The sequence below is a fragment of the Microtus oregoni genome, unplaced genomic scaffold (assembly GCF_018167655.1).
Source record: "Microtus oregoni isolate MIOR12 unplaced genomic scaffold, Mior012 000067F_ref0000223, whole genome shotgun sequence".
Classification (NCBI taxonomy): Eukaryota; Metazoa; Chordata; class Mammalia; order Rodentia; family Cricetidae; genus Microtus; species Microtus oregoni.
Window position 1 is genome coordinate 7,988,079 of NW_024543974.1, and position 12,863 is coordinate 8,000,941.

Consider the following 12,863-nt stretch of genomic DNA (forward strand, 5'->3'; position numbering starts at 1 on the left):
CATGTCACTTTAGTCTCTTTGAACTCTCATTTTCTTTGAACATGTTGATTTAGAGGGCCCTGTTTTCTTGGTGTAATCTACTGGCTTTGGCTCTTAACACTATTCTTTCTCTGCCTTATTTCTGAGTGGTTCCCTAGGTTTGGAGGGGAGTGATTTGATAGAGGTACCCCGCTTAGGACTGAGTATTCTAAAATCTTTGCCCTTATTTCTGCCTCGCTCAGTCTTTGTCTTACTATGTCTGTCTGTCTGTCTGTCTGTCTGTCTGTCTGTCTGTCTGTGGGTCTCTATGTTTGTTCCCATCTGCTGCAGAAGGAAAATTCTCTAATGATGACTGAGCAAGGGGATGATCTAAGCGATATAGCAGAATGCTATAATTTATTTGTTCATTTAGATGAACAATAGTATTTGGTTTTGCCCTAGGTCCATGTGCTATCTGCTCTTGTGTTCTTTTTCAATCAAGCTGGGTATAGATTCCATCTCATAGAGTGGGCTTTACTGCCACAAACTTTGTGTCACAGTTGTAGCAGATTTTCTTGCAGGCTGATTGGTCTTGTTGCTCAAATGGTTTTTGCAAGGTTGGTGTTTATGTTTCTCTTTAGTAGCATGCAGAGTACCTTCTAGTACTATGAATACTAGTCTGTAGAGCTAATGATTCTAGGTAGGCACTAGCTCAACTTTTCTGTGTTCAATTATTTTTGTCTTTAGCATAAGGTCTTGTCATCAGTTCATAGCATACAACTTATAGCCTTTACAATATCCTGAGTGTTTGTTGGTTTGCATGGTATACTTTTGATGAACAACTTAATTTCATGTTACCCATTCTCAGTAAGGGAAGCTTCAATACTTGATGAGAGACATCCAGTCAGGGCTCTGTCTCCCTTCTTATTTGGCAATTTCACTTAGATGACTTTCATTTCTGTATAGATTTTAGGAAGTGTCTGCTGTTTTAGGTTTCCATATGGCCTCTCAAATGGTCTTAATTTTATTTATTATTTCCTGTATTCCCTTCTTATCCTCTGTTTTTTATCTCTCCTCCCATTTTGATTCTGCTATTTCAGTCTGACCTCTTCATCCATATATGCCATGTGTTTTATAGTATGGAGTGATCTGCTATTTATTATCATAGGAATATTTGAATAAATTGTTATTAGCATAACCTTCTCCTGATAATTTTTGTGGTTTAAATGTAAAATTAGCAACAGCAATACTCTCTGCAATCTTTATATAAAAGTACTTTTTATTTTTAAATCTAACCCAGTTATTCTTTAGTTTGTCTATTCTTATGCCATTTTATGGGATCAATTTTCATTTTCTGATGCATAAAAATATATTTTCAAATTTGAAACACAGTTTAAGCCATATCTTCTATTAATTGCTTGCATGTTATTTAAGAGTTCTATACCCTTACCCTAATATATATTCATAAACTTTAGTCTTCTTTCTATATTCTATTAGTAATCTCAGAGGTATGAGTTTCACCGTTTGCTAAAACAAAAGGAAAAACTATTTTCCCTAAATTCCTAAATGGGCAGATGTATGTATATATTTATGTATATATCTATCTGAAATTTGCATAACTATAATTTATATTTATTTGTTTATTGACCTGAAAAGGATCAAATCATCTTTGCACTTCATAATCTATTCCTTATATTTAGATACTTTTCATAATAACCCATTTTCTATTTTAGAAGACTTTTGCTTTGAATTCAGACTTTATCATGTGTAAATATATTTTGCCTAGTTTCATCTGGATAGTTGTGCATCATTATGCATGGAACTGAGAATAGAATATTATGTTAAATGCCGATTGACAGTAAAATAATTATTTTGAAATTCTCAGTACTCAAAAAAATAAAAGTATTTTTGTGATTCTAACAAATACACTTTTATTTTTCCTTAACTATTGAATTGAATATCTAAAGGAATTGTGTTTTCTTTAGATATCATAATATATTAAAATAAATAAATATCTTCAATAGTGGATATTGTTTTTAATATCCCATCTCTTAAGTACCATTGGTAATACTTCAGATATCTTCATACTATATAAATGCATGACAGTTGATTCAAAACAAATTTGTCATTTATTAGTGCTTATATTTCATTTAATTTTTGGATTTAAAACCATTTAGTTAACATTAACTTTTATGGTTGGTTTTCTAATAATTTCTTTTTTCTCTTTCTCTCCCTATTTTCTCTTTATCCTCCTCCCTCCCTCTATCCTTCCCTGTGTTTTCTTTGTCAGTATACTGTGGGCCAACAAACAGTACCTTTGGTATCGAGACTGGTATGGACTTGTTGTCCGGGACGTATATATTTGCGGTCCTGTTAGCATGTATCGTGTTTCAGTCTGGCGCCCAGGAGAAGAATTACACGGTCCGAGAAGAAATGCCAGAGAACGTCCTGATAGGCGACTTGTTGAAAGACCTCAACTTGTCGCTTACTCCCGACAAGTCCTTAACCACTCCTATGCAGTTCAAATTGGTTTATAAAACCGGGGATGTACCACTGATTCGAATTGAAGAAGGTACTGGTGAGATCTTCACAACAGCTGCTCGCATTGATCGTGAGAAATTATGTACTGGAATCTTGGTGGATGCCCGTTGCTTTTACGAAGTGGAGGTTGCCGTTTTGCCAGATGAAATTTTTAGATTGGTTAAGATACGCTTTCTGATAGAAGATATAAATGATAATGCACCATTATTCCCGGCAACTGTCATCAACATATCAATTCCAGAGAACTCGGCAATAAACTCTCGATATTCTCTTCCAGCAGCCATTGATCCTGACGTCGGAATAAATGGAGTTCAAATCTACCATCTAATTAAGGTGCGTTAAAAATATTTTGTTAAAGATATTAACCCCCTTTTAGAGTATAAGATCTTTTTGTACTTCTAAGTAAAACTATCTTCATAACTTTCCATTGTTTATGCAAAGCAAACTAGAGAAAACTCACTATTCAATCATATCAGTTTTTAAAAACCTGCTCTCTCTCTCTCTCTCTCTCTCTCTCTCTCTCTCTCTCCTCTCTCTCTCTTTGTATGTGTGTATTCCTTTCCAAACATTTGTGCTTTCATTAGAACTTATAGACCACAGACAAGGAGCTCAGCTATGATATTCACAAATCAATAGACTACTTGGTATCTGACTTTGAACTTTCTCATAAACGTCATCTAAACACAGAAGCAGGCAGATCTTTGTGAGTTTGAGAGCAGCCTGGTTTACAAGAGCTAGTTCCAGGACAGGCTCCAAAACTACAGAGAAAAACTGTCTCAAATAAAACCCAAACAACAACAACAACACACAATTCTGTGTTAAGAATAACTAGGTGAGGCAATGAATTTTTAAAGCATTATTTCAGACAAAAAGCTTAATCTTAGCACTTGAAAATACGTAAAATTATGAGAGGTAAATAAGAGGACATTGTTCTTGAGGAGTTCATACATTATATAATTAAATATGATAATATATACCCACATCACTTGACCCTAATTCCTTCAATAATCTCCCAATATGTCCCCAGTTAAAAGTCTTTTATTACTAGCATTTCTGAATGTATTTAGATTATTGACAATTTTTTCATGATGATTAAAAGTCAAGGCTATATCTCTCATCATCTTCACAATCCTCAAAGTGGAACTAAGTATTGGTCGCTAGACTTTTAATTTTACATATTTTTGTTTTGTCTGTGTTATTTGAAAACATAGAAGTCATTTTGTCTTACAAAAAGATAAGTAGTTTTTGTCAAAATTTTTCAGTTAATCTAAATAGTTTAGTTTGTCTTGATTTGAATCTTGTGATAGAAAAAAACAAACGAAAGCATGAATGAAATATTGCATGTTTTAAAGAAATGTCAGAGGTCTAGTGAACCAAGTACGTGTGTGTGTGTGTGTGTGTGTGTGTGTGTGTTTGTGTGTGTGTGTGTGTTTGTGTGTGTGTGTGTGTGTGTGTGTGTGTGATTACTGGCAAGCTTGCAGAATTATTGAAAGTCCAGTTACTGGAATGACAAATAATAAAATTTACTTAGTGGTCTTTAGATAGTAAACACACTTGCAGATATTATATTTATATTAAAAGCTTTTTAAAAATCTTATGTTTTTTTCATATTAGGTGCTACCAAATTGTAATTGACATTATGACTGCTGTTTCAAAGAATTAGAAGAGCATACACATATTTCATTCTGATGGTTATAATCTGTAGACATTGACCCAGAGGGCATATAATATGGGACAATTGTTTGGCTGACCTCATTATTTTTATAAGATGCATATTTTTAAAAAGAAATTTAAGACAACAGTCTTCCTGAGTGAACTCAAATGAAAGAGATAGGGTTCTACAATGATATTTGCTTTTCTAGTGAATTGGAAAAAAACAGGAAAGATATTAATCAGAATTTTGTGCACATTTTTTTGGGTCAGTCCATTTCTTAACAAATGTCCTACCTCCTGTCTTTTCTCTCTGTAAAAAAATACTTATGGCTTGTTCTGTAATTATTAAAACGATGAAGTCTAAACAAAAAGCACTAAACAAAAGGTCCAGAAGCATGCATGAAATATTATAGTGATATATTCAAATATTATAGTACTTAAAAATGTAAACCATCAAACTTTAAATTGTAAGTGGTATAGCAAGATTGACTCTGAAGAAACTCTTTCTAATAAAACTTTCTGTAATGATGAATTATTTCACTCTTTGATAGGCAAATGGGTAGTCTTTAAGTGTATGATACCTGAGTACTTGAAAAGCTAAAAAGATACCAAGGAACTGAATTATTTTTTCTATGTTATCTCATTTCTTGTATCATTGGTTGTTATTTAAGAATTCTATATATGTATGTAATGCATATTGATCAAATTCTCACACTCACTTCCTTTGAACTCTTTCTATATCCTTATCATTTTTACTCCCAACTCCATGCACATTTTTTTTTATCCACTGAATTTGTATAAGGCTGCCAGGATCCTCTAATTTAGTATCAATTTTAATAGCCATAATTAGTGAATGACTATAATACCGTACATGAGATTGTAAACACAAGTGGTATATTTAGGAAATAAGAGTAATAATTAAAGTTAAAACAGGGTCTTAGAAAACTGAAACCAGACAATAGAACTATTCTGGTTCTATCCACAAGACATTCCAAAAAATGTATTATTTAAAATGCTAGACTTTATTTAAGGAACAATTTTGTCATCTATACCCTAAGACAACTCTATACAGTTTCATATTTATCTTAAAAACTTTTTACCAAATTTAAATGAAGCAATCATGCTTGGATGGATTCTAATTTCTTAATAGAATTTTGTTTATAATTTGGTACTTAAAATATCAATATATTCTAAATAGTCAACCTCACTATATGATTATAAATAATTTGGAGAAATATGGCAAGCATTTTTTTATGTTTTAGAGTGTATGATACAACTAAATAATTATATATTGTACCTAAATTACTTGGGTATTTTTATTGGATCATGAATAAATAATATTAGGAGTGCTTGTTAAAAATAATGAGAATGGAATAAAAGTACTGCCCTGGGCACAAAACAGGCTATGACATGGGTTGGGTGACATTAAGTGAATGCACTTTGACTTACAAAAAAAATGTATTGTCAGGAAAGTGACATATATTCTATAGGAGAGCACCTGAAAACTAACAAACAAGAAAAAAATAATGTTTTGATTCATCAATAAATTTTAGTTAATTTTATGGTTTGAAAATAAGTAATCCAACAATAGTAAGTTTCTAAAAGATTTTTTGTCTTATAGGTTGGTAATTAATTATTGTTAATCTGATCTATCTTATTGAAGATCAGAGTAGCAAAATTGCAGTTGATCATAATTAGGATAATAGAAATTATATATATATATATATATATATATATATATGTAAATGTCAAACAACAGAGGGAATATGCAGAAATTAAGTTCAATTTACAGTTTAAAATTAACTGAAATTAAAATTAATGGTGTAAAATAGCATAAAATATCTTGCAGTAACTCTACCTAAACAAGAGAAAGATTTGTATGACAAGAACTTTAAATCTTTGAAGAAAGAAATTGAAGATTGAAGAAGAAACCAGAAAGTAGAAAGATCTTCCATGCTCTTGGGTAGGTAGAATTAACATAGTAAAAATAGCAATCTTACCAAAAGCAATCTGTAGATTCAATGCAATGCCCAGCAAAATTCTTTACATACCTTAAACGAATGGTACTCAGCTTCATATGTTAAGGTAAAAAAAAAATGCCAGGATAGCCAAAACAATCCTGTAAAATAAAAGAATTTCTGGAGGCATCACAATCCCTGATTTCAGACTCAACTACAGAGCTACAGTAATGAAAACAACCTGGCATTGACATAAGAACAGACAGGAAGACCAATGGAACTGAATTGAAGACCTGGATATTAATTCACATGCATTCAAACGCCTGCTATTTGACAAAAAAGCAAAAAATATCAAATGGAGAAAAGAAAGAATATTTAACAAATGGTGCTGCCATAACTGGATATCAACATGTAGAAGAATGAAAATAGATCCATATTTATCACCATACATAAAAGTCAAGTCCAAATGGATCAAAGACCCCAACATAATGACAACCACACTGAACTTTACAGAAGAGAACATGGAAAGTACACTTGAACGCATTGGCACAGAAGATCACTTCCTAAATATAACCCCAGCAGCACAGACACTGAGAGAAACAATAAATGAGACCTACTGAAACTGAAAAGCTTCTATAAAGCAAAGGACACAGTCAACAAGAAAATGACAGCCTACAAAATGGGAAAAGATCTTCATGAACCGCACATCAGACAAAGGTCTGATCTCCAAAATATACAAATAATTCAAGAAATTGGTCATCAAAAGAACAAATAATCCAAGTAAAAAATGGAGTACATATCTAAAGAGAGAACTCTCAACAGAGGAATCTAACATGCCTGAACGGCACGTAATGTTCAACATCCTTAGTCATCAGAGAAATGCAAATCAAAACAACTCTGCTATTCCATCTTACACCTGTAAAAATGGCCAAGATCAAAAATGACAACTTATCCTGGAGAGGTTGTGGGGTAATGGGAACACTCTTGAATTTCTGGTGGGAATGCAAGCTAGTACAGCCCCTTGGATGTCAGTGTGGTGATTTCTCAGAAAATTAGGAAACAACCTTCCTCAAGACCCAGTAATAGTACTCTAATATGTATATATTTCATACTTTCTTCATCCATTCTTCCATTGAAGGACATCTAGGTTGTTTCCAGGTTCTGGCTATTACAAATAATACTCCTATGAACATAGTTGAACAAATGATTTTGTCATATGATAGGGCCTCTCTTGGGTATATTCCCAAGAGTGGTATTGCTGGGTCCAGGGGTAGGTTGATCCCGAATTTCCTGAGAAACCGCCACACTGCTTTCCAAAGTGGTTGCACAAGTTTGCATTGCCACCAGCAATGAATGAGTGTAACCCTTTTTCCACAACCTCTCCAGCAAAGGCTATCATTGGTGTGTTTTATTTTAGCCATTCTGACAGGTGTAAGATGGTACCTTAAAGTTGACTTGATTTGCATTTCCCTGATCGCTAAGGAAGTTGAGCATGACCTTAAGTGTCTTTTGGCCATTTGAATTTCTTCTGTTGAGAATTCTCTGTTCAGCTCAGTGCCCCATTTTATAATTGGGTTGATTAGCCTTTTATGGTCTAGTTTCTTGAGATCTCTATATATTTTGGAGATCAGACCTTTGTCAGTTGCGGGGATGGTGAAGATCTTCTCCCAGTCAGTGGGTTGCCTTTGTGTCTTACTGACAGTGTCCTTTGCTTTACAGAAGCTTCTCAGTCTCAGGAGGTCCCATTTATTCAATGAGGCCCTTAATGTCTGTGCTGCTGGGGTTATACGTAGGAAGTGGTCTCCTGTGCCCATGTGTTGTAGAGTACTTCCAACTTTCTCTTCTGTCAGGTTCAGTGTGTTCGAACTGATATTGAGGTCTTTAATCCATCTGGACTTGAGTTTTGTGCATGGTGATAGATATGGATCTATTTTCATTCTTCTACAGGTTGACATCCAGTTTTGCCAGCACAATTTGTTGAAAATGCTCTCTTTTTTTCCATTGTATACTTTTAGCTCTTTTATCAAAAATCAGGTGTTCATAGGTTTGTGGGTTAATGTCAGGGTCTCCTATTCGATTCCATTGGTCGACTTCTCTGTTTTTATGCCAATACCAAGCTGTTTTCAATACTGTAACTCTATAGTAGAGTTTGAAGTCAGGGATGGTAATGCCTCCAGATGATCCTTTGTTGTACAAGATTGTTTTGGCTATCCTGGGCTTTTTGTTTTTCCATATAAAGTTGATTATTGTCTTCTCCAGATCTGTGAGGCATTTTGATGGGATTTTGATGGGGATTGCATTGAATCTATAGATTGCTTTTGGTAGAATTGCCATTTTTACTATGTCGATCCTCCTAATCCAAGAGCAAGGGAGGTCCTTCCATTTTCTGGTGTCCTCTTCAATTTCTTTCTTCAGAGACTTAAAGCTCTTGTCAAATAGATCTTTCACATCCTTTGTCAGAGTTACCCCAAGATATTTTATGTTGTTTGTGGCTATCGTGAAAGGTGATGCTTCTCTAATATCCCTCTCTGTTTCTTTATCCTTAGTGTATAGGAAGGCCAGTGATTTTTTGGAGTTGATCTTGTATCCCGCCACATTACTAAAGGTGTTTATCAGCTGTAGGAGTTCTTTGGTAGAGTTTTTGGAGTCGCTTATATATACTATCATATCATCTGCAAATAACGAGTGCTTAACTTCTTCTTTTCCGATACGAATCCCCTTGATCCCCTTATGTTGTCTTATTGCTATTGCTAGAACTTCAAGCACTATATTGAAGAGGTATGGAGAGAGTGGACATCCTTTAGCGGGATGGCTTTGAGATTTTCTCCGTTTAATTTAATGTTAGCTGTCGGCAAGGGCTTCTTGAATTTTGCATGCAAATGGATGGAAATAGAAAACACTATCCTGAGTGAGGTAAGCCAGACCCAAAAAGAGGAGCATGGGATGTACTCACTCATATTTGGTTTCTAGCCATAAACAAAGGACATTGAGCCTATAATTAGTGATCCTAGAGAAGCCAAATAAGGAGAACCCAAAGAAAAACATATAGGCATCTTCCTGAATATTAACCTTCATCAGGCGATGAAAGGAGACAGAGACAGAGACCCACATTGGAGCACCAGACAGAAATCTCAAGGTCCAAATCAGGAGCAGAAGGAGAGAGAGCACGAGCAAGGAACTCAGGACCTCAAGGGGTGCACCCACACACTGAGACAATGGGGATGTTCTATTGGGAACTCACCAAGGCCAGCTGGCCTGGGTCTGAAAAAGCCTGGGATAAAACCGGACTTGCTGAACATAGCGGACAATAAGGACTACTGAGATCTCAAGAACAATGGCAATGGGTTTTTTGATCCTACTGCACGTACTGGCTTTGTGGAAGCCTGGGCATTTTGGATGCTCAACTTACTAGACCTGGATGGAGGTGGGGGTTCCTTGGACATCCCACAGGGCAGGGAACCCTGATTGCTCTTTGGGCAGAGCAGGGGGGACTTAATTGGGGGAGGGGAGGAAATGGGGGGCTGTGGCGGGGAAGAGACAGAAATCTTTAATAAATAAATAAATTAAAAAAAAAGACCCAGTAATACCACTTTTGAGTATATATTGCGCCACAAGGACATGTGCTCAACTATGTTCATTGCAGCATTGTTTGTCATAGCCAGAACCTGGAAACAACTTATATGCCCTTTGAGTAAAGAATGGATAAAGAAATGTGGTGCATTTACACAATAGAGTTTTACACAGTAGAAAAAAATAACAGCATTTGAATTTTACAGGTAAATGGATGAAGCTAGAAAACATCATTTTTAGTGAGGTCACCTAGACCCAGATAGACAATTATCACATGTCCTTACTCATATGTGTTTTTTAAACATAAAGAAAAGAAATCCAGCCCACAAATAAGAATCCCAAATAACCCAGACATCAATGAGGACACTAAGAGAGACATGTGTAGAACTGATCTACATGGGAAGTAGAAAAAGACAAGATCTCCTGTGTAAATTAGGAGCATGGGCCTTTGGGAGAGTGTTGAAGGGAAGGGGAGAGTCAGAGAAGAGAAGCAGAAAAAAAATGTATAGCTCAATAAAAATCAATATTATCCTGTGATTTTATGTATACTCTGACATAAACCAGGAAAGTATTATTTTTCTATATACTTAAAAAAATGTTTCATAGAATGGTAATGTGTTAAGGTTATTATCATAAAACTTGTAAGCAATGTGATTCAGAACTGGAATATGCTTGTTGACTCTTTAATTTGATTAACACACTGAAAGACAAACTTGAGATAACAGGTCATATTTTGATGCTTGAATAGTAAAGGAGAAACAACAGAGAGAGTGTTCAATGAAAGCATGAAATAATTATGCTTGCTAAAAAGATGTTTAAAATAGTGAATTTGGGAACTAAATTAGTTAGCTGTGTGATCTTGGTAAGGTTAATTTTCAAGTTTTAAGCAAAATATAAAAGCAAAGAAAAGTAAACAATAAATACGTTTTTTTTAAAAAAAATCTATATGTGAAATGCTTTTTTCTATGCTTTAAACAAACATATACAGTATGAATTCACTAACAATTTCTCTTTAGTTTAGACTGCTTGAAAATTTTTCTATCTACCCAAGTCTCTATCTATCTATCTATCTATCTATCTATCTATCATCTATCTATCTATCTATCTATCTTCTATCTATCTATCTACATACATATATCTGTATATTTTATACCATAAAAGAGTTATTAAGATGAATTTAAGATATTAAACTATCTGTTTAGCTTTCAGTTTTAAAAATTCTAATAGCTTGTTATTCTCAAAACTCCTTTTAATTTTCTAGATTTTATTGTCAGGGAAGTCAGCAATTAATAAAAAAAACAGAAATATGCCTCAGCTACCCTATCACATTTAGTATATGTACACAAACCAGAGCAACACAGTAGTTAATTTTTGAATTTCAGGGGGAGGTTACTGTGTGTGATGAAGTAACATATGTCTTCATTTTTTTCTTGCCACTTATTTCCCTTATTTTTTGACAGGTGTCAGCAGTAAACTTCATACAACAGCTCAGTGTCAGTGAGCTGATTTGTTCCCTTGACAGAAACAGACAGTGTTTAAACTAAGGTTGTTTTGTGCTTCAAAGAGCATAAAAGCCAACTTTACACCCCGATCATCCCTATAGAAGTACTGACTTGTTTATATACATCTTTAAAGCATTATAATTTTCCAGCAATCTCAAAAGCCATTTTAGTCTAGATATATACACAGGCTCTCCATTGGTAAATACCTAAACTTAGATGAATACAATTAAATTTAGAGTTATTGTGAAATGTGATTTCAGATAGCCAAAATTTTTGGCATATTTTCTGCCACTAGATTTGTTGATTAAAATGGTTGAAAATGAGTAATAAAAATATGTGGTAGAGATAAATATGCAACATTCATTTTCATTGACTGTCTCATTCTGGCACATGGTATCAGATGGGATAAAAGATTCATTAATGATATAGACAAAATAAACAACAATGAAAAGTGTAAATGTTTTAAAAACTGTATAGATGTTATTTTCCCCCAAAAGTCTCAGAAGAGTTTATTACAAATATATACTCATTTATTAATTATAAAATAAAGTGTACTTAGTTTATCCTTTCATATTGAAGTTCACTTGAATTCATATTCTCTAGTTCCATAATGTGTAAATTATCATTTCTGATTTCTGCTGAACATAAATAAAAGATGATTATTAAATTATAATGACTGTTAGGTTCTTAAAAGGTGGTGTTATTATAAAAGTGCACCTCCACTAGGAAAACCCAACAGCAATAAATTCACCGTGCTCGTAAATAGATCTTCATTAGTGCTATCAGTTTTTATTAAAGTGAAAATGTAACACTTAGAGGATCAAGTAACTTTTGACTTCATTGCAATTATCACAGTCCTGGTTAGTATTCATAGTCCAATAATGGCTTCCATTAAATATACTTGTTATTAATCATCCCACATGGATTCATATATGTTAGATGACCAATTCAGTAATTTAAAAATCAAGACTTTGAAGATCAAATGAGTTTGCAAATATTACCATTTTTTTTCATATAATGACATTTAATTTAGTATTACTAAGCAAATGTAAGAAACTGCTAAATGTTACTAGTTAGAGAAGTTTTGAACTTTTATTCTTGTACATCTGATATATAGATAAGTAATGTAGTGCTTAATTTAATTATTTAAAATATATTATCACTAATATTACTAAAAGATGGAAAATAATATAAGAATCATTTGCCAAAATTAAACAGAACCAAACTGTGTAGATCTCAATGCATACTTTCATGAAAACCAAAGGAAATCACTTAATAGCTGTTACAAAAATGCACTTAAACAAGGGCTGAGAAAAAGGATTAGTTAATAAAGGCTACAGCTCTCAACAACAATAGAAAACAAAAGTATATTTAAAAAAATGACTCATAACTCTAATTATAATACAGAGGTTTCTATCACAAAACTCATGTTTACACTCTTAATTTTGGTAAATGATAACAATGTAATACAGGATATGTACCAATGTAGGTAATATGTTTGCTATAAATTGTTCCCTTTGTTTACAAATTTAGTAGCTGTAACACCACCCTGCTGTAGAAAAACGAACTAAAGAATACTCTTTTAGTCTTAGCTCAAAATCTTATAGTATGGGTAAGATTTTTACATCAAAAATGATGAATTTTTTATCATATATATAAAGGAATGATTCTGTTAAACGTT

At 33.5% G+C, this 12,863-nt stretch overlaps 1 protein-coding gene across 9 annotated transcripts in view; it reads left to right on the forward strand.

Moving 5' to 3' along the window:
- Window positions 1-2,292: 2,292 nt before the first annotated feature.
- Window positions 2,293-12,863, forward strand: part of LOC121440456 (protocadherin-11 X-linked) — a 511,499-nt gene continuing 500,928 nt past the window's right edge. For all 9 annotated transcript variants that reach the window (XM_041641214.1, XM_041641220.1, XM_041641215.1 and 6 more), the window contains exon 1: window positions 2,293-2,832. In XM_041641214.1, the coding sequence (XP_041497148.1) occupies window positions 2,293-2,832 (540 nt within the window). The remainder of the gene's footprint in view (window positions 2,833-12,863) is intronic.